This window comes from Amborella trichopoda, chromosome 3 (assembly GCF_054954075.1).
Source record: "Amborella trichopoda isolate Santa Cruz 75 chromosome 3, AtrichopodaSantaCruz75HAP2 v2.0, whole genome shotgun sequence".
NCBI lineage: Eukaryota > Viridiplantae > Streptophyta > Magnoliopsida > Amborellales > Amborellaceae > Amborella > Amborella trichopoda.
In genome coordinates this window covers 14,265,959-14,288,045 of record NC_142338.1, presented here as the reverse complement: position 1 = coordinate 14,288,045, position 22,087 = coordinate 14,265,959, and the positions used below count along the sequence as shown (strand labels likewise).

The 22,087-nt window shown below is 34.0% G+C and overlaps 1 protein-coding gene and 1 long non-coding RNA gene across 3 annotated transcripts; one reads left to right on the top strand and one right to left on the bottom strand.

Moving 5' to 3' along the window:
• Window positions 1-6,217: 6,217 nt before the first annotated feature.
• Window positions 6,218-11,533, bottom strand: LOC18430793 (uncharacterized). 2 transcript variants are annotated; one of them, XM_020665216.2, is made up of 3 exons: window positions 11,013-11,506; window positions 6,792-6,911; window positions 6,218-6,710 (listed from the first exon to the last, which is right to left on the bottom strand). In XM_020665216.2, the coding sequence occupies exons 1-3, from the start codon at window positions 11,207-11,209 to the stop codon at window positions 6,473-6,475; spliced, it is 555 nt and encodes a 184-aa protein (XP_020520875.1). In that variant the 5' UTR covers window positions 11,210-11,506; the 3' UTR covers window positions 6,218-6,472. The 2 variants fall into 2 exon arrangements, with proteins under 2 accessions (XP_020520875.1, XP_006840998.1); XM_006840935.4 differs by having other exon boundaries at window positions 6,218-6,911; window positions 11,013-11,533.
• Window positions 11,534-20,381: 8,848 nt separating this feature from the next.
• Window positions 20,382-21,671, top strand: LOC110006961 (uncharacterized). Its single transcript, XR_002280379.2, has 2 exons — window positions 20,382-21,114; window positions 21,299-21,671. It is a non-coding gene; the product is annotated as an uncharacterized LOC110006961 (long non-coding RNA).
• Window positions 21,672-22,087: the final 416 nt, after the last annotated feature.

Genomic DNA, 22,087 nt, shown 5'->3' with positions numbered 1-22,087 from the left:
CTTTCCCAGCCAACCTGCTACAAGATGATACTGGAAAAGTTTGATACGATTAAATATAAGCCTATGTCAACCCCAATTGACAAAAAAATAAAGCTCACTAATAAAATGTGTCCTACCGAAGATAAAATGGCTATGGAGAGAGTGCCTTATAGGGGCACAGTTGGGTCCTTTATGTACGCCATGATGGGAACAAGACTTGACTTGTCTTTCATCATGAGCTTGGTTAGTCTTTCCAAAGCAATCCTGGGCATTGGAAGGCTATTAAGAGAATCCTTAGATATCTAAAAAAGACCATGAATTATACGCTAACATACAAAGGGGGATTGAAATAACAATAGAAAGATATTTAGATGCAAGCTATCTCGCGGATCCAGATGATGTGAAGTCTACATTTGTATATGTGTTTATGTTTGGAGGGGGTGCAGTTTCTTAGAAGTCTGAAATCCACAGACTGGGATTGCGACCCCTTGGCGCATCAGCCAGACTTTGGTGACCTACTAATGAGTCCCTACTTGGACTTTGAGTCATGAGAAACATTGGGTCGGTCCGATAAAGCAAGTGTGGTATGTAGTCCACAGTTGAAGGTGTAGTGCCCCATGATTGCTGATTTAATTTCGAAGCCATATAGATCAATTTTCCATCAAATTAATTTAATTATGTTTGTTTTATGATAAATATTATTTTAGAATTATTATGTGAATTTTTAGGAACATTTGGATATTTTATTTATGAAATTTGGATTTGTTAAAAGAAAGATATTGATGTTATAATATTTTAAATATTCAAATAAATATTCTAAAATATATTTTATTATTTTTAAAAAATATAAAATAAATTTTTATGGGGGCCCATTGTGCACATGGGCACACCATGTTCTAAAAGGTGGGGCCCATGATGCCTCCTCATGGGTGGCACGCCCCACCCTCTTTGGATTCCTTTTAATTTGGTAATATTCAATCTTAACTTGTAGTCAAAGATTGCCTTGTGGTTAAGTAAATATTAACTATATATTAACTTGATATGTTTTGAAAGATTTTACAGAAAATATGAGTAGACTTGTGCTATTATATGGAATGCACAATATTTTATTGAAATTAATTTTAACTTAATTTCTATTGATGATAAAATGGTTTAGGAAAGGGGGATAATGATTCATGCACCTTTCAAAATGTTAATATCCCATCTATGGAATGGATGACTCAAATCTCTCACCCCACAAGTCACAATTGATCAACGATCAATGTTCAATCTTACTTAAGAGGAAAACTATGAGAACCCCTAAACCTAGTTTTGCAATATAAATAGGGGTATACCCCCTATTCTCTAGACCTTCTCTCTTCTCGCTCTCACAACTCTCTCTCTCTCTCTCCTTCTTTTGAGGGGCATACCCCACTCTCTCTCCTCTCCCTCTCTCTAGATCTTCTCTCTCCTAGCCATAGAGGGGGCACACCCCAACCATAAGGTCTACCCCACTCTCTCTCATCTTAAATGCTAGGGTTAGAAAGTATGCCAAAATATTTTGAGGTTAGGATCTAGGCTTGATAAATTACAAAAGGGTTATTTGAAATAGTTTGGTCGAAATTTACTTTTCCTGCTCGAGAATGAAGCTAGACCGTTGATCCCGTGCCATCGGATGGTGGTGACTCGATGTGTTGAGGTAATCTCTGGCACTTTTATTTTTTATTTCTTGAAATTGTATCTTTTATTCTCAAGTATAGTGGATAGTTGTTTCAATGGTATCAAGTTTTAAGATCTTGGTTTTATTATTATGTTGATTTTATTTTGAAGTTCATGTTATTACGATAAGACCACTTATAAGTGTTCTTTTACCAAAAGAAAAAAGGTTAAAAAAAAAGAAAAGATATTATTCTCCGGTAAAAAATCACATAGGCAAACCGGTCCAACGCGCATAGCAAAAAAAAAGGGTCCAAAATACAGTGGGGCCAATTTAAGGTTGGAGCACATTCGAGAGGTCTTAGACGAAGGCGAACCGATGTCACCTTTTTCAAAATTGTGGCACAAAGTTTGAGCTTAATGCTGAAGATGGTCAATACAAGGGTACTCCTCTTAGGTTTCCATGTCGCTGCTAATGGCCCAGTGCTATCGTACTAAAATGTAAAGAACGTACACTTGGTACTTTTTGACTCTATACAATCATGAATAAGGATCCTGTTGTTATTTGTAGGATGTTTTGATGTAACTTGTAGGCCTAAGGAGAATATGGGGAAAACTGAGATTGTCTGGTTGGTTGTAGCCAACAGCTCCCAAGTGGATTAGTTAAATGGATTGGATGAGGTATAGATGCTATTCCTACTATATACTTAGGAATTCCCCTTGTGAATGAAAAATTTCCAAGATCTATTTGGAACTCAATATTTGAAAGTTTTGAAGAGTTATTGGGCACTTGGAAAGCAAGGTAGCGCTCATTAGGGGGCAGAGTCACATTCATGATGTCCACCCCTTCCAATTTACTTGTCTGATATATGATTGATGCAGGAAATTGAAGGAGAATATAAAATAAACAATATTCCAGACCAACACAAGCGATCTCTAAGAGAAACTTGAGGGTTCTCCTAAACAAGACCCTTACTAGAGTGAAACTCTTTTCCTTCTTTATTTGCAAATCATGTTAGTTTCCTTACAACCCTCTTCCATCCCTATTTATAATAAAGACATTGCTTAGACTTCAAGAAATTTTAACTCAAATTAAAATTCAATAGTCGAACTAACAACTTATTCTATTGATTCTCCTTGGAGTTCTTCATCGTTCTTTTTTGTCAAAGATCAGCTCAACCATGAAATTTGTCCAACATCGTTGAACTAATCTCTTACGAGATCTTGTTCTTCGTTTGAGTATATGTTCAAGATTGGTGGAGAATCCCAATCTAAAATATGTTGATTTTGGATGCATTATGCATCAAAATCAGGAATGTCCACGTTCAATCAAAATCCTAGGGAGAGTGATGTCTCCCACATTTAGGTCTTCTATAACTTTTCTCTTCAGTTCTCATGTGGACTATGATGGTAAAAAGAGTTGTACTCGACATCTTCAGGGTGAAAAGATCACTGTTTTGCTCATGAATGATACCCATGAGATGTGCAAGTTGTTGAATTTGGCTCTTGAAATCTTCAATGCCCTCATCTCTAAGATCATGGGATAGATACAAAAGAGCTTCCCTTCATGCTGCCATGGGTTAACTGAAATAAAAAACCCTAGGCAGAGAATTAACAAAACTTGGGTGAAATTAACAAGATCTAGGCTTTGACAAACCTAGGCCGAAATCATTGAAAAGTTGGCTGAAATAAGCAAACTCAAACTCTAGACTTGGGTGTAGTTCATTGACCTTTTTGTTGAAGAAACGTGTGCTCGAATTCGAAATTGATGTAGAAAATTTAAAGAAGAATATAAAATCAACAATATTTCAGGCCAATACAAGTAATCTCTTAGAGACACCTCAGGGTTCTCCTACACAAAACCCTAGCTAGGGATTCCAGGGCAAAGCTCTCTTCCTTCTTTATTTCAAAATCATGTCAATCTCCTTAACCCTCTTCGCGTGCCTATTTATAATAAAGACCTTTCTTGAACCCCAAGAAATTTTATTTCTTGTTTCAAATAAGAATCCTAATAAACACAACATTCATAATGATATTGTAAAACTTGATAGAACAAAATATTCCATAAACAACTCCTAAAATCCTAAAACTATAGCAAAAACTCAAGAATCCCTAAAAATTTAAAAACTATAGACAATAACCCCTATAAACTTCAAAAACGCATATTTGAAATTTAATAAGAAAAAAAAAAAAAAGAGAGGCATCTTGTCATGCATCAATGACCTTGTTTAGAGCTCCAAATACTGTGATCAATGGATTGGAAAGTATCATGAAGGCTTTTCTATGGAGGGGTGCTGAAAATGTTAATAAATACCATCTTGCCAAGAACATGATTTGTGACCCTAAAAGATTTGGTGTCAAATATTAAAACCAATGAATGAGGCTCTCTCAACAAAATGATGGTGGCCATATGCTATTGAGCTAATACATATTTGGAAATATGCTTTGACGGCTAATTGTGGTGGCGGACTGAAGGATTATATTACAGAAATCATGAAGTTGGGAGCTAAGGCTTCAACCCTATGGAAAGGTATAAATGGCATCCTACATCTTTTACAGAGGTACAGCATAACTTTGCTTGGTGATTGTATGACCAAAGAATTGCCCACCACAACTGCAACTCGCTGATTTCATCAAGATGGTGGCTGCTCGAGTGGCTACTGTGAAAGACTTGATTGCGGGATGTGGACATAATACAGTTCACACATCTCTTCATGGTCCTTCAATAAGGCGGACTTCGATATTTTCCCATCGACCTCACACCAGCAGGAGAATTCACAGGTAGATCCTTATATAGACAATTGTGTAATAGCACATATGTTGCCATTGAGGAGGCAGCTTCTAAAATTTGGGGTTGCCCCATTTCACACAAAAGGCAGGCGTTTGCCTTGTTAGCTTTGAGAAATAGAGCACTCACAATGGAACAACTGAGAAAGAAAGGTTTGCCACTTGCTAATATTTCCTTGCGATCACTTGTTCTTACATTGTTCAGTACATCTTGGGCCAACATTTCGGCCCGAAATTCTCCATGGTCCTCTATATTTGTTATAATTTTTTTCATTTTTAGATAAATCATGCCGACAATATAGGGATTTGTCTTGTAGCATTTTTCGGATTACAGCTTCAGCATTTGCCCCTTTGCTGATTTGTTTTTCCAACAAATTAAATGGTTTAACTGTTGGGCCTTATTACTTTAAGCTTTCTAAAAGTCAATTCAAACTCAAACGCAAGCTGCTCATCTGCTAGCCAGGAAAATAACGTAAGAAGCTTCATGAAAATGAAACTCTCTCTCTCTCTCTCTCTCTCTCTCTCATATATATTAAAGTTTCGTAGTGTGAGGCAACTCAGGTCTTCCAAAGTAGTTGTTTCACGCAAACCTGCTGTTCCTTGGCAAACAAAGTCAATTTTGTAAGGCTCGTCCAAGGGACATGATCACCTTGTGTACGAGAGCGAGTAACTACTAATCACAGGTAATATATCACTAGAATTGGTGCTTTTATCGTCTAAAACTTGTACGCAAATAAGTACATAATAAGAGGGACATTTGATAGAAATGCATTTTGACTCCAAGGACAAAAATTATAAATGAGAAAGGGAAGCAGAGGTCCTCTCTCTCTCTCACACACATAGAAAATTGATGGGTGAGAGAGAAACAGTCATGGCAGCAGGCGAGATTTTGATTTTGCTCTCAATGTTTTGGCATGAGAGAGAGAAAGAGATAATTATGGGGCAGCCTATATCCTAGAGCTTCTCCAAGTTCTTTAAAGAAGGTTATTTCATGTCCTTGGACAGGATAGAGTGAAACAGTCCCCGCAGCAGGAGATATTGCTCTCATTGTTTTGGCATGAGAGAGAGAGATATAGATAACAATGGGGCACCCTATAACCACGAGCTTCTCCAAGCTCTTGAATGAAGGTTTTGTTATCCTTCTTTGACATGACACCGTATTGTATGATTATAGTACGGGACTGTTTACAAAGAGACCATTTATCTTTATTACAAGGAAGTCACAACTAGTCCCACTCATTAGATGTGAAATTAGATGGCTTGGGGCGAATTATAAAATCTAATTTTTTTTTTTTGCAATTTTGTATCTATTCAATGACACTTTTACAACTATCTATTTTGAAATTTAAAGAATAATAATGATGGTAACTTCCTTGTACAAGAGGTAAATACTCTCTTTGTATACTTTCCCTAATAGTATTCGGTATTCTCACTGTCTGTCACCTCTTTGGCAATGGACTTTTGAATATAGGCAACTATGAAAGTAGGCAACAGATAGCAATAGAATAGGGTATAAAATATATAATGCTCCTCATCCACCATTTGGATAAAAAATGATAGCGGATGTTGGGTTTAAGTATTCTATTTCTAACCTGAAATATTCTTCTATCCTTTGATACTCAAAAGTAAGGGGTATAAGACAAATTAGCATTAGCAGTAATACTTTCAACCAGTAGTCAGATTCGTTTTCTAGTCCACTTCAACTTGATGGGGGAAGAACAGCCCATTGGGGCTTTAGGAAAGCATTTCAAAACATAAAATATAAAATAGGACAATGAAAAGGAAAATAAAAAACAGGTCTTTTGAGACCAGAGTATTTGACCAAAGCATACCATTTATCTTTATTACAAGGTAAAAAAAAATACTCCAGTTTCACTCTCTCTAACTCACACAAACCACAATATGATCTACATAGAGATAAAAATATCCACAGAGACAAAAACAAAAGCAAACCACTTGCATTTACACACATAGATACATCAAGCACGGTCCAATGTTCAGTTTATTTACATTTTACACACACAAGTTTCTCACACTAATCAATTGCATCTCCTATGACGTCAAGCCCCATTCACTCCACCCCAACTTCAGTTGCAGGCCCAACAACATCAACCCACACTTCATTGACACGCCCAATCAATTTGAAAGGGCTACTATATTGTGCAATCGAGTAGGCATACTTACCTTCTTCAGACACAGTGGAATTTGCCCAAGGTGACTTTTCCAAACTAACTGCTAGGCTCTGGGCCTCCTTAATTACGTCACTGTCCATTGCAAACCCTGAGAATTTTCTCACTGCCACATAGTGGCTGCCCCATTTGTTGGGAATTAAATTGAGTTCAGGCAGTGGTGTTGGAGGAATATTGCGAAATTTTTCAGGCAGGTAGTACCTGACATAGTAAGCCGAGGAATGTAGCGGCCCTGCCCCTGGGACAATGCTTGTTAGCACGGGGGCAGTTATTCTTAAGCGAGATGAATTTAGGTTGGCACCTTGTATGTATTGGAACAACCTGCGAGAAAAAAGTGTTAAAGGCAAACCCTCTCGCTCTTATGAATGTAAGTGGCAGGATAAATGTACTTGGAAAACCCATAAGTTGAGTTTGTGAAAGAAGACTTCATCCCCACACCCACAGCCTCTGTGACCGGCATAACATCTCAGATTTGGATTGAGGAAAACGCATTGGCTTTGGGCAGTTTATGAAAATAAAACCACTTGATTGAATGAAGGGCAGAATGAAGACTAAAACATATCAAACAAAGGATATTAGGCATAACAAACATTATGTTTTTGGTGATAAGTTCATTTTTATTGATCTATTTGGTACAAGGTTAAAAAGCAAAATGAAAATAGTAATCTGAAGAACTTTCTTTTTAAACCCCAATAAAATCCTAGCCATAGCCACAACTTGTTAGAAACAACTCTCATCATGTATACTAATAACTGAAGAGAGGGTTAATGGTTTCAATGCTTTCTTGAGGCCTCCTCAGCCACTCTGGCTCATCATGGATTCATGCATGTTGCTCAAATTAAGTTCTCTCACACCATACCAGCTCTTTTCATCTTTCCCATCTTCATCAATATCACTCTAGCCAGGACATTCAGCGGATTCAGTATTGACATTTGAATTGGTCTCCAACTCCAGTGATGAGGTATACAAGACTAGAGGCAAATTACCCAAAACAATTTAAGAAGTTAAAATAGGCTAAAGTAAACCTATATTTTAATTTATTTTTTGAAAAGCATGTATTTTTTCTTTCTTTTTTTTATTAAAATTAACATAACTTTTTCAAGAGAAAAAACAAAGCCCTCCCTTTTGGTCAAAGAGAGAATATGACAATTAAATAAGACCAATGATTTCCTATTAATTTCATCATTTCCTTGATACATATTTATAAAAGAGGCAATATTTGACTCCGAGAAAAAGTGGTGCATAACATTTCTCTCTGGTGAAACCAAATGATCGACTACCGCTAGAAAAACTAACAAATACCTCATAGTTCTCAGCCACTAGGGAAGTTAGGACAACAATCCTTCAAACCAAACATAATACAACCCATACAGTCCTAAAAGTTACCTACTGGAATCTAATAGCAAACTTGAACTCTTTGAGACCCAACCCAGTTCCTCCACAAACCCAAGCACCAAGAGTCCTTCACTTCACCAGCTCCCACACCCAATTATCCAAAGCACCATACATCAGAACCAGCCCCTTGCCATCAAGGGGCATTTTCAGCGTATTTGATCGTCCACCATCAATTTGCCTGTCATACTTTATTAATCAAATGGACCTCCTCTTTCAAAAGCTGGTCATGCCCAAGGTCATCTAACTAATGATTCCATTAAATGGAGTTCCAGTTTATCACATACCTCGTCCCTTGTAAACAAATTATCAAATGAACAGAGAGGAAGAATTCCAGAATCAATTTTAAATCCTGCAATTTGAGTAGATTAATGTATGACATACTTACAATATTGTACATATGACTTTTTTTCTTTGATGAATGCTGTGCATACGTAATTTCTCAATTCAATTTTTTTAAAATTTGCTTATTTCTTAAAACATGCAAAATGGTCTCATAGTAAACCTCCTCTTTTTTATTTATATATTTATTTATTTTTATCCTTCTTTTCCTTTTGGGTAGATCAGCAGTGAAGGGTTTTCTACCCGTAGTAGGAATGGAACTCAATACGTCATTTTGTGGCACCCATCACCTTGACCACATATGCCTTGAATCCATTCCTCCATAGTCAACTTTTGTTTTCTCAATAAATTGCATGTGAAATTCAGGGGATCTGCACAACTAAGGGGACAATGTAGATGCCTATCTTTCAGAGGCACACACTTAAGAAATAGTCCAATGCCTTGAACATGCCCAAAAGGGGACAGGGAGACCGGAGACCTTGTGTGGGAGGAGCTTCCTCAAACATACGGAATAACGAAAGCCATTCTCTTGCAGTTAGAATCTATGGTAGCACATTGCAGTTTGATAATCATTCAATCCCTTGTCGATGTATTTGAAATCATGTGTTAGTGCCTAACATAGGGGTGGAGTGTCGGATTCCTCATGCCATGAAGAAGAGGAATTGACAACACGACTGTGTTGTGAAGAGAAAACAAAATCCAACAACATTCACTAATATTTGATTTCATGATGAGTAGCAAGAAATATTCAATTACACATTAGTTGGTTGAATCCATAGATATTCTGAAGGATCCATAGACATTTTCAAACTTCACATGTCTCAACTAAACAAAAATGAAATGCAAGTCTGTAAGATGATGTAATCAATGATTCATAAACAAAAGGAATCCAGATTCACGGTACATGTGTCAATATCATACAGCTTCAAAAAAAAACATCTGTCTGACATGGATATGGCACCCAATATTGCAACTTAACAAACCATGAACTAGATATGACCTTTTTCATTTTAAATTCGAAGATTGAACGCATTGAAGGGAGAAGATGATGGAGAACTTTGACACTGCCAGATTTTGATGGGTGATCTAGCTGGATTGTAGATTGTGAGGAACCGGTGTTTCTTAGAATTCTCAATCAAGCTTTTTTATGGTGGTCCTACATGACCCAGTTAACGCTATTCCCACTGTTCTGCTTTTCCTTTGAATCTTTGAAAAGACAACCCTCAAATTTGGGATCTATCCATTAAGCATTTGGTAAAGATATTTTCTCTCTAAAAAGCCTTTATAAAGACACAAAATGAATATACAATATTATTTGAAAAATGTTAATTAAGGAAAATTAAAGAATATGCGGTACATGTGAGGCCTCATGGCCACACAAGTACCAATCTCCCACTTGACCATAAGGGCAGTAGCGCACTTGTGCCACTTAGAGGATTTACCCTTTATAAGCATATCCTTGTTATGAGGTTTTTCATGTTGGGGCAATTATACGTCTTGGCAAAAAATTCATACATAATCTTGTCATGGGGTTTTCCATGCTATTGCAGTTTTTCCTCTCATGACAATGCTTCCAAAATCCTATTTCGGAGCAGTTTGAGACTTAGATGTTCCTAAGTCCTATTATATTTACATGCTTTGAAAAAATTTCAAAAGCTAATCCCTTTGTCAAAGGATCTACAATCATATTAGTGGATGGTAAATAATTTACAATTGCTCCATTCTTTTCAAATATATCATAAATAAAATGATATTCAATCTCAATGTGCTTGCACTTGGAGTAATGTGCTCAAATTTTAATCAATGAGATGGCAACTTAATTATCACAGAAAATTTTGAACTGGTCTATCAACTATATCTAACTTCAAATCCGTCACGAAACATATAATCCAGATAGCATAAGTAGAAGTATGCTACAACCAAATGAGAAATATACTGGGCTTCCATAATATACAATCTTATTTCTCGCTTGACCAAGACACACATACATCTCCAAAGAAGAAGACATGTCCAGAGGTTGATTTTCTATTATCAAGCCTACTGCAAAGTCTGCATCAGAGTACCCTCTAACATCTAAAAAGCCACATTGCTATTTTTGCAAAGGCTCGGATAGAGTAGCAATCAATTCGGTTTCCCCAAATTTCTCCACACCAAAAAGAAAATATGAAGCTTCTTCTACCTTTCAATAAAGACCAAGAAATCAATCAGAAAGAACATACACTTCTTAGAAATTTCCAGAAACTTAATACACTCAGTGATCAATTTATATTAGAGTAGGCATCTCTTTTTGCTTCCCCAAAATTTGATACCTAACTAATAACCACCAGCCTGCTATTCATATTTGAATCACAAACAAATAACCGAGATTATCAGTTCTTTGTACAAATGAGAAATGAAATTCTTTTCCAGTCCTCTTTCTAATGTATCATCATGATTATTACAGTGTTAGCCAAATGCTAAACACCTCAGATCATATTAAATGGGGAGGCAATGTTCATCAATTCCCCATTATCAAAAGCCCATATCCACCAATAATGCGTTTCTAATCATCAAAATCAAGTAGCCATTCGGATTAATTGTTTTTCTCTTCACAAGTAAATATAAGATGTCTCCCGACATATTTCCCTTTTATTTTTAATCAATAGTTTACCAGAAAAAAAAAAAAGAGCGTATGATTGTGAAGCATACCTATGAAAACCTTGTTTAGTGGCTTTCACAAATGAAATTTCCTGGACTGGAGCAGACATCCATGAGGATTCTCTGTATAATCTGATCTCAAAATCTGATTCAGTATGAATAACTGTGAATTGAGGGGATTCAATCCCCTCAACTTTGACAAACACCCATAAAAGCAGAACACAGAATCTGGGAAAATTGAACATCATCTTTGCACAAAGAAAGTAGCTCTATTCCTTTCAGCTGCAAAATTGCTCTTAACACTGAGAAATAGGCAGGCGAAGAGAGAGAAAGAGAGTGAAGTAGGACAAGGAGGAGTTTGTAGAGAGAGAAAGGAATCCGCGACGCCATGTTCTGATAAAGAATGGGATTTCCTATGATGAGTGGGTACGGCATTCGCTTTTGTTTATTAATTCGTCATTAATGGGCAAAGTTAACCATTATTTTATTACGAGAAATGGTTTGAACTATGAAGTGATTGAATTTGATTGTTTATAGGTAGGCTCTATACAAACCGCACCCAATAACTATTTAACAGATTTTTCTTTGGAAAAAGTTTATATAGAGCCGAGGCTCTAAACAATCAAATTTAAGTTTATATTAAAAATTTCACTAAAAGAGATTGTTTTGATGTTAAAATATCTTCAAATTGATCATCCCGACATCAAAAAGCATGGACATGAGAAAAAAATAGATTTCAAGTTTTCAAAATAGTATATTTTGTAACGCATTTTTGGACCGTTAATTTTCAAGTTTTCATAGATATGTCGATCTACAAAATGTTTGAAACTTTAAACTATATAAACAAATATAAAAATATATTTTAAGGATATCACAAAGATTTCCAATATGGAAACCACATTTTTCGATACTATTTGAAAGTAGGCTCTAATTTGATTGTTTAGAGCCTAGGCTCTATGCTGACGGCACCCTTTGGTTTAACTTTAGAAAAATTAATGTAAATGTTTCTTTAATTTTTAGGTATTAAAATTTTTTATATAATTTTTTAAATTTATGTTAATATATTTTGGACATGATTTCTATGAATCTACGGACTTATATGTAGAAATACGCCCCCCTTAATAATTTATTTTTGAATTAGAATTTGATCCTCATTTTTAGAAAATATATAATCTTTAACATGAAGATTATTAATATATACAAATAAATAAATTTTAAAAACTAGAAATGATATGTTTTGGAGAAAATATTTGAACCATTGATTTTACTTTTTCTTCAGAGGACTATTATGTACATGACCCGGTTTTGATGGAAGGTGTAGATCTCCGGCCTGCATAGTAACATGTGGGCTTGGATGCACCAAATTTTGCATATATTTTTTGTCCAAAAAACGAATGAAGTCATGATGGAACAAGAGCCTGGCTACAATGAAGATTCATTTGAATGTGACTCTGAAGAAATGATAATTGAAAAATGTGAAGCTAATCTTGAGTCAAAACCTTCCTCAGATTCTCTTATAGATACAAATAGATATCACTTATGGTAAGACCAGAAGATATCAGGAAATATGAGTGTTTCATGCGAAGATGAAGAAGTCCTAGACGATATCAATTTGATAAGGATTGACCAATCAAGACTCATGCCCAAGCCTAAAAAGTATTCCATATGGCCCTAGGGCAAAGAAAGAAACCGCCCCTTAAATGAAGAACGAAATGATAGGGTGACCTATGCTGCTAAGAAATTCTAGAAACCAAATGATGAGAATTGCCGTAGCTCTAGGTCTATCCCATGAGGAGCTCCTATAAAATTAGAGAAGTCCTACCCACAAAAGGAGGAAGAAATCCCAATAAAATTTGAGAATATGAAGACATAAAGGAACCAAATTATCCATCCCATGAAAAAAACATTACATGGGTATGCGCTCACTAAAGATCTTATGGCTAGGGAATTTCAAAAATAAAATACCAAAAATTGCCTTAGCCTAGGATCCATGATCCAAGAGAGAATGGAAGAGCAAACTACCCCACAAGCATTTAAAGTGGAAGGAACTAGAAGGAGACTCAAGACACCCCTATCCTAAATAGTGAGGCTAAGGATTCTCAAATTCTAAATAAGGAGAATAACTGTATCCAGAGTTCGAAAACTCAAATAAAGGTGAAAAATTCAATACAAACCTCGATTCCAGTTGAAGATATGAGCCCACAGAAAGTTCAATACATCATGTCACCACAAAACATAATCTTTCAAATAAGTGCCATTGGTGACCTAGAGGAAGCTCAAGTCATCCATGAGCTCAATCGAGATCCTGAAGCTAGGGATTCTAAAGACTACATTAGTGAGAAATGCCTCAATCCCAAAAGTTAAAGTGCAAAGGAGTCAAGCCTAGAAGATTTAATTGAACTACCCCTAAGGTGGACTTAAACGAAGGTCTATCATTTCAAGAATGGATGAAAGAAATGGAACCTCTAGAAATCTTAAAGGGCCCAGGGCCACCTTCACCTGACTTCTTGGTGGACCCACCAATTTGAGATGAAGAGTTAAGCCTAGAGCAGTCAATCAGACCATCCTTTGAGGTCAGTCCAACGACCAATCCAAAAGAAGCAAGAGGTTGAGACTTAGCTATCCTTGAAAATTCAACACTTTTGTAAGAAATGAAAAAAGTTGAACCTCTAGAAATTTTAAGAGGACCACCAGGGCCACTTTCTCAATTTTTCCTAGATATCCCACCTATCTAAGATGAAGAACCCCAAAGAGAAGATAGGGGCATGGCTCCACTACCTGAGGAACCCCACATTCAAAAAGAAAAAGAAGATCCAATAGGGCAGTCCCATCCACCAATTTGATAAAGATTCCCCCATCTGATGAAAATGTTATAGAGGTAGTCCCATCCAACATATTGATAGGGATGGTCTCATCCAATGGAGAAGACCCTGTAGGGGCAACTACACTAAATTACTTGATAAGGGCACCCTCATTTGATGATGTTAATATAATGGACAAGCGGTGGAGATTACGCCTTATCTGAAGACTCCCAACATGCCCCAAGGCCATTAACTCCCTAAGAGCAACATGAGGTTTCGACTAAAAAAAGAGTACCGAAAACACATGGGGTGATCACTTGCTCCTCCCTCTCAAATAAGCCAAGTGGGATATTCATGCTCTGCATAGACATCCTACTCTATGGCATGGACAATCTAAGGAATCAAAAAAAAGAAAAAGATAAAAATAAATAAAATAAGAGAAAAAAATGCGCTTAGTGAATCAAGTAAAAGATTGAAGGACTAGAAAACTGAGAGTAACTCTGAGTCTGAAGACAAGGTTCAAGTGCAACAATTCAAAGAAAGAAAACTTTGTCAAAAAAGTATTGGATACCAACTAGGGCCAAGGTAAATCCAAAGATAACTAATATTAAAAGCTCCCTGCCACTTGGTAGAAGAAAGGATGATCGAATTCTCATATAGACGGAGTGCCATAAAAAAGAAAAACGCCATTCACTCTTCTTCTTCTCATCCTCTTTCTTCATCTTCTTCACAAGAGAAAAAAGAAAAGAAATTCCACCAGGTTGAAAATCTAAATGGAACCCTGAGTGTTAGAAAAAAAAGATAAGAAAAAAAAACTCCATCGGGCTGAAAATCTGAAAGAATCCCGAGCATTGAAAAAAAAAAAAAGACCATCGGGTTGACCACCCAAAAGGGATCCCGAGGAGATAGAAAAAAATAAATTCTCATCTCTTCTCCAAAATCTTCTCCAAAATCTCTAGAAAATTTTCTCTTCTCAAATCAGAATGGTGTTAGAAAACAAAGTAAATTGAAGATATCAATCCAAGTAAACCTGAAGAGCGTTGACTATCTGAACTTCAAATGAGTAGTAGTGGACGTACAACATCGGAAGTCCAAGGAGATTCTAATGCTAGAAAATCCTACTAATCTTCAAAACCTTCTAAAAATGGTTAAAAAAAAAGAAGGGGTTTCATAGAGGCTTGGATACGATGTTTCTGCTGCCACCAAATCCCAGATTGCCATGCTTGCAAACCCTTGAAAACAGAAAAATCAACCCATTCTTGGGCTTATATTTTGAACAACCGCACTTTCTCTACCTTATCACAAGTTAACTCAGTTATACAAAGATTTGAGCAGATCTCACCCAGAGATCGGCGCAGATCGAAGCGTAAACACTGTATCTAAAAGTTAAATTTTAGATAGTTTTTCTTTTTAAAAATTTTGATATAGTTTCTCTCCCTAAAACATTTAAGATATTTTCTCTCTCTAAAACTTAATTTTTGAAGTAATATCTTTTTTTAAGAATTTTGAGATAGTTTCTTCATTAAAACATAATTTTTGAAATTGTTTAATTTGGATCCAATGGGAAAAATAGGTAAGTTCTTTATACATGAAAAATGGTTATGGCAAATCTGTTTCACATGGAATAAATTTTTGCATGTGTAAAGGTACGAAACAAACATGTAACCTCTGTTTTCGTAATAAAATTTGTCCAGTGGATTATTTTTAGACGATCGAAACCCTAAAAAAGAATTTGTTGAAAAACACTACGATATAATTTAAGGGCCTCTTTGGGCACATATATTTTAAAGCGTCTTTGGGCACATATATTTTAAGGCATGGATTCTTAATATCTTTGAGATATTGTCAAAATCCACGTTTTGGATTGTTTAATGATTAGGATACTTAAAATCAGGAAATAAGACCTACTTTTCAATGATTTCATTTCCACACCAAAACTTGTATTTTTGCATTTCCAAGGTCTATGGATTTCACTCATTGGCTCCCTCGACATGAAACATAGGGAGCATTTGGTAGATATGAAAATTTTAGAGAGAGAAAGTAGCTAAATTTTTTAAAAAGTGAAAGTATCTCAAAATTTTTAGAGAGAATCTATCTCAAATTTTAACTTTTAGAGAGAGAAAATATGTTAAAATTTTAGAGAAAAAAAGTACCAAATTTCTTTAGAGAGATGAATTATCTCAAAATTCAATAGAGAGAAACTATCTCAAATTTTAACTTTTAGAGAAAGAAAGTATGTCAAAATTTTAGAGAGAGAAATTATCTCACATTTTAAGTTTTAGAGAGAAACTATCATATTTTAGAGAGAGAAAGTATATGTAAACATTTAGAGAAAGAAATCATCTCAATTATTTAGAGAGAAATTATTCCAAAATTTTAGAGAGAGAAAAAATATCATATTTTAATTTTTAGAGAGAGAAACTATGTCAAATTTTAGAGAGAGTACCTAAAAAGATTTAAAAGATAAACTATCTCAAAAAATTTAGTGAGAGAAACTATATCAAAATCTTAAGTTTTAGAGAAAGAAAGTATTCTTAAAATTGTAGAGAGAGATAATAGTCTTAAACTTTTAGAAAGAAACTATTATAAATTTTAGAAAGAGAAACGGCAAAAAAATTTTAGAGAGAGAAATATCTCATTTTTAGATAGAGAAACTATCTCAAATTTTGAGTTTTGGAGATAAACTATCTCAAATTTTGAATTTTAGAAAGAGAAAAATATATTAAAATTTTAGAAATAGAAATTATATCAAATTTTAGAGAGAGAAACTACCTAAAAATTTTTAGAGGGAGAAACTATCTCAAAAATTTTGGAGAGAGAAACTATCACAAAATTTATGTTTATGAGAGAAAAAGAATATTAAAAGTTCCGAGAGATGAACTATATCAAATTTTAAATAGAGAAAGTACATGAAATTTTTAGAGAGAGACACTATCTCAAAAAAATTTAGAGAGAAAAACTATTCAAAATTTAAGTTTTAGAGAGAGAAAGTATCTCAAATTTTAAATTTTAGAGAGAGAAAGTATATCAAAGTTTAGAGTGACACCATGTCAACTTTTAAAGAGAGAAACTATTTCAAAATTTTAGAGAGAGAAACTATCTCAAACTTGAAGTTTTAGAGAGAGAAAACATCTTAAAATTTACGAGTAACTATATCAAATTTTAGAGTGAGAAAGCACATAAATTTTTTTTTAAAAAAGAAACTATCGCGAAATTTTTAGGGAGAAATTATCTCAAATTTTAGCTTTTAGAAAGAGAAAGTATCTCAAAATTTGAGAGAAAAACTATATCATATTTTAGAGAGAGAAAATACTTAAAATTGTTTAGAGAGAGAAACTATATCAAAATTATTGAAGAGGGAAACTATCTCAAGTTTTAAGTTTTAGAGAGAGAGTATCTTAAAATTTTAGAAAGAAAAACTATATTAAATTTTAGAGAGAGTAAAGTACCTAAATATTTTAGAGAGAGAAATTATCTCAAAATTTTTAAATAGACATTTTCAAATTTTAAATTTTGGATAGAAGATATATTAAATTTTAGAGAAACAAACCATATCAAATTTTAGAGAGAGAAATTATTTCAAATTTTTTATAGATACACTATCCCAAATTTTGAGTTTTAGAGCGAGAAAATATATAAAAATTTTAGAGAGAGAAATTTTATCAAGTTTTATTACCAAACAATGGACATAGAAGTGATGGCAAGAAATCCATGAATTTTGTATAGTTTATCCAAACAAGGGATTTGAAGAATCCATGATAAAAATTCTTGATTTTGAAAATCCATAGATTTCTTTGGATTCAAATATCTAAGATTCCTAATTTCCTCTTATCCAAACGGGCCCAAAGAATATATAGTTATATGATTTATTTTTGGGATAATTATAAAAATACCCATAGAGCACTATTTAGCATTTTACACTTTTGACACTATTCCAACTCATGATCATGCCTCTTTTTATGGGTATTTTGAAACTAAAACAAACTATAGGTGCAATGTTAAATAGTTCATCTCACATGAGTATTTTGATATAGCCTAAATAGTTGGGAAAAGCTTTGATTATGATGATGACATAAGTATTTTTCTCTTCTTTTTTTTTTTTTTTTTATGATGATTTGAATATTTTTCTTATTAAATGTTCCAATTTTTTTATTTTCTATTTTCTTGATTTTTTTTGAAATATTTCAAGGTATAGATAAAACATTTAAATACTTTATCTTCTATATACTGTTTCTAACTTCTATATACTTTTAATGATTTATGGGTGTGGTTTCTATAAAGTTGCAACCTTAAACAATCCAATTAAGGCGTATCTCCAAAAATTTTCATAACATGTAATTTTGGTGTAAAAACTTCTTAGTATTATATGAAAATCTACTGTCATATCTAACTATAAAATTTTAAATTCCAAAAATTGTTAAAATCAAGTAGATCTATGACAATCTTATAAATGGACGGTCTAGATAATGCGTTGCAAGATACACTATTTCTTGGACTCAAAATCTTTTTTTTTCTTTCATATTCATACATATTGATGTTGAGATGATCAATTAAAGGGCTTTTATATATGGGTATGGTTTCTATAAGGTTGCAACCTTAAACAATCCAAATAAGGCGCACCTCTAAATTTTATCATAATATACAATGTTGGTGTAAAAAGTATTAGGATTATCTCAAAATCTATTTTCATATCTAATTATAAAATTTTAAACTCCAAAAATGTTTAAAATCAACTAGATTTATAAACAAATGAAATTCTCGAAAATGGATGGTCTATATATTACGTTTCAAGATGCACTATATTTTGGACTCAAAATCTTTTTTTTTAGTATTCATACATCTTGATGTTGAGATGATCAAATAGCAGATTTTTCAACGTTCAAACAACATTTTCCGATGGATTTTTGAGGTGCATATGTAATTCTACATTTTAAAGTCGCAACTTTATTTAAACTTTTTCCTTTATATATTAAAACAATTTTTTTTGGCTGGATTTTTGAGGTGCATTTTTCTTTCTACATTTTAAGATTGCAACTTTATATAAACTTTTTCCATGATTTATATTACCTATTTTAGATTTTGTTTATTTTTAATTGTTTATATTATTTTTAAAAATTTATAGGCATATTTTGCTCTTGTACATGACACGACCAAGCACTCAAACTTACTCAACTCAAGCCATGCCCGAGTCCGAGGCCAAGCTGAGTTTGAAAACATTGACTTCCAACCGAGATGCCGTATCCTCGTAACCTAACATACCAACCCACGGCAGCTTATCACCCTACACGCGGAACTGGTTGTGTCATCTCAAAACAGGCCACTAGTGGTTGGTTTTGACTGGTCAGGGTGGTTGACCACCATGACTTCAAAAAAAAAAAAGAAATTTATTTCAAATAGATTTTTTTTAAAAATATTTTTTATTGTTTAAAAAAAACGTGAAAAGTATTTTGACTACAAATACTTATTTTTATTTATTTGGATTATTTCTAAAATGCCCTAGCACAAATTAATTTTTCAAAAACTATTTTTTTTACTACTTTTCGATCTCATTTAGCTGTATTTGTTGAATTATGCTTTAAACATACTTGTTTCTTTTTTTTTTGAACTTGTTTTTAGCCCGGACATGTCCAGTTAAGGCCGGACCAGTTTTGGGTTGCCCGTATGGATGGGACCATCCACTGAACAACTTTTCAATAGAACTCTTTTCGGGTTCAATAATAATACACCTCCCTGTTTCGTGGTTTTGAATCACCTTTTAATTTAAAAAGGGAAAGGTTTTAATAAGGGTACAACCTTAAAATGTACAATCACAAATGCACCTCAAAAATCTATTGGAAATATTGTTTTAATGTTGAAAAAAGCCGTCTAATCGATCATCTCAATATCGAGATGTATGAATATAAAAAAAAAAAGTTTTTGAGTCCCGTAAATAGTGCATCTTACAACACATTACCTAGACCGTTCATTTTTAAGATTTTTTTATATTTATATATCTACTTGATTTTGACCATTTTTTAAATTTAAATTTTTTTAATTAAGTATGAAAATAGATTTTAAAATAATACTAAAAAATTTTTACAACAAAATTACATGATTAAATTTTAAAGTGGGCCATAATTAGATTGCTTAAAGTTACAACCTTATAGTAACCGCACCCATTTAAAAATGAACATCAAAAGAGCTTTGACTTGCGCTAGAACATAAAATGGCCACCAGATTTGACTTCTGCTAGAACGTATAATGGCTAGCCACCAGAGCTAAATCTTATCCATCCAACATCACTCGGGAATTGGGATGCTCCCCCCTCTCTATCTCTCTCTCTCTCTGTATTCCACTCCACTGAACTACCCTTAACATTTACCAATATGATCCCATATTCAACGTTTCTCTAGTAAACTATGATAAAAAAACAATTGAAATTGACGGCTCAAATATTTTCTTCGTAAAATCATTATTTTTATTTTTTAAAATTTATTTATTTATTTGTACTCATAATCTCTATGCTAGAGGTTACATATCCTTAAAAATTGGGTCTAAAATCCATCTCAAAAATAGATTTTTAAGAGTATGACACATTTCTACAAGGACACATAGAAACCGGCACTTTTGTAGGAATGTTGGGTAGGCAACCTTTTTTTTTTTTTTTGGTATGTGATCTTTAGAGGCCCCAACCAACCTCAACGAAGAAAAAATTCAAACCTTTCACTTTCTATGTGTCGAAAATAATGGCATCCCAAGATTATACAGTAACCATCCAATTTTTGTAGGAAATGATCTAGATGTTTAAAACCTCAAAATCCTCTTTAAAATACTCCACCCAACCTCAATGAAAAAAATTAAAACTCTCGCTTTCTAAATGGCATCCCAAGATTACACGGTAACCATCTAATTTTTGCAGAAAATGATCTAAGATGTTTAAGAACTCCAAATCCAATTTCCGATGTTTAAGAGCTCAAAATCCAATTTCTTTTTTTGAAAATAATTATATGATGGGATGGATCCCAAAAATTTCAAATAAAGAAACTCTACCAAGTGTTTTCCCAAGGGAGTAAGTCTATAGTCTGCTCCAGAGGGACCATATTATACAAGTGCTTTTCCAAGGGAATAAATCTATAGTCTGCTCCAGAGGGACCATATTATACAAGTGTTTTTCCAAGGGAGTAGATCTATGGTCTGCTCCCCAGGGACCATACTATACGCACTAAAAAAGCTAAAATCCTTTTAAGCTCGCTCTCTCATGGATTCCCCTTCCAAAAAAAAATATCTTTAAGGTCTCTCTCTCATGGGCTCCCCTTCCAAGCTCTCCTTGCTAATCCTAACAGTTATTCTCTTTAGAAGTTTTCAGGCCAAAGGTAGGTTCCCCTCCTCGTGCTTTTCTTCCCTTGCAGTCCAAACTTTTGACCTACTTCTTAGTTACAGGAAAATAGTTTCCTTCCAATCCTCTTCTTCCTGTTTCTTTCATTTTATTTTGGTTTTATTGAGGTAAGTTACATAGATGTAATTCTTTGTTGCTAACCTGTTTTCTTCTTTGTGAAGCTCTTGATGGACTTGAGAGGGATACACATAGACAGGACGACACTCACATGGCTGTAGATTTTGGCCGGAAATCTGGGCCACGACACCATTTTCCGGCAAGTCGTGCGGTTTCTCGGCAGCTTCGAGATGGTGGGTTGACCCCTCGTGCACCCATCGGCAGGCAACCTACATCCTACTTCATTACACCACCACCAATTTATATCTAAATCAAATGTTTCTGGTTATTAGGTAGTTATCTATATTTTGTTTTCCTTTTTTTCAATATTCTGGTCACATGTTCTTGATCAGTAACTCTTAAATGTAGAATTTTATCTTTTGACAATGATGTAGAATTTTTTCTTTTGTTAATAAATGATGTTCACGTTCACTCAAATTATTTTGGCAAAATTTTCTGGTTTGATTTGGATTTTTCTTTTGGGAAATTTATCTAACCTCTCAGAGATGCAATAGTTAACATTTTATTCCATTATTTGTCATAATTTTAGAAACCACTCCCAAAAGACAATTCCACGCAGGGAAAAAAATGTATATAATGTGTCAACTCATAGTAGTGGAGGCACCGAAAACCTCCACTCGAAAAAGTTGTTCCCAAGTAAAAAAACTCTAAACTGATCATCTCAACCTTGACACGTATGTATATGAAAAAAAAGGTTTTGAATCATAAAAATAAGGGTGTGGTTTGTGTATGGTTGGAACCTTAAACAATCTAATTAACATATAATTTTGATGCAAAAAATTATTAAGATTATCTCAAAATTTAATTTTATATCTAATTATGAAATTTTAAAC

Excerpts from the sequence above, each read along its gene's own strand:
- LOC18430793 (XM_006840935.4), bottom strand. The coding sequence starts at position 11,209 with ATGATGTTCAATTTTCCCAGATTCTGTGTTCTGCTTTTATGGGTGTTT. Across the intron at positions 6,912-11,012 it reads ACTAAACAAGGTTTTCATAG|GTTGTTCCAATACATACAAG; the intron begins GTATGCTTCACA and ends TTTTTCTCGCAG.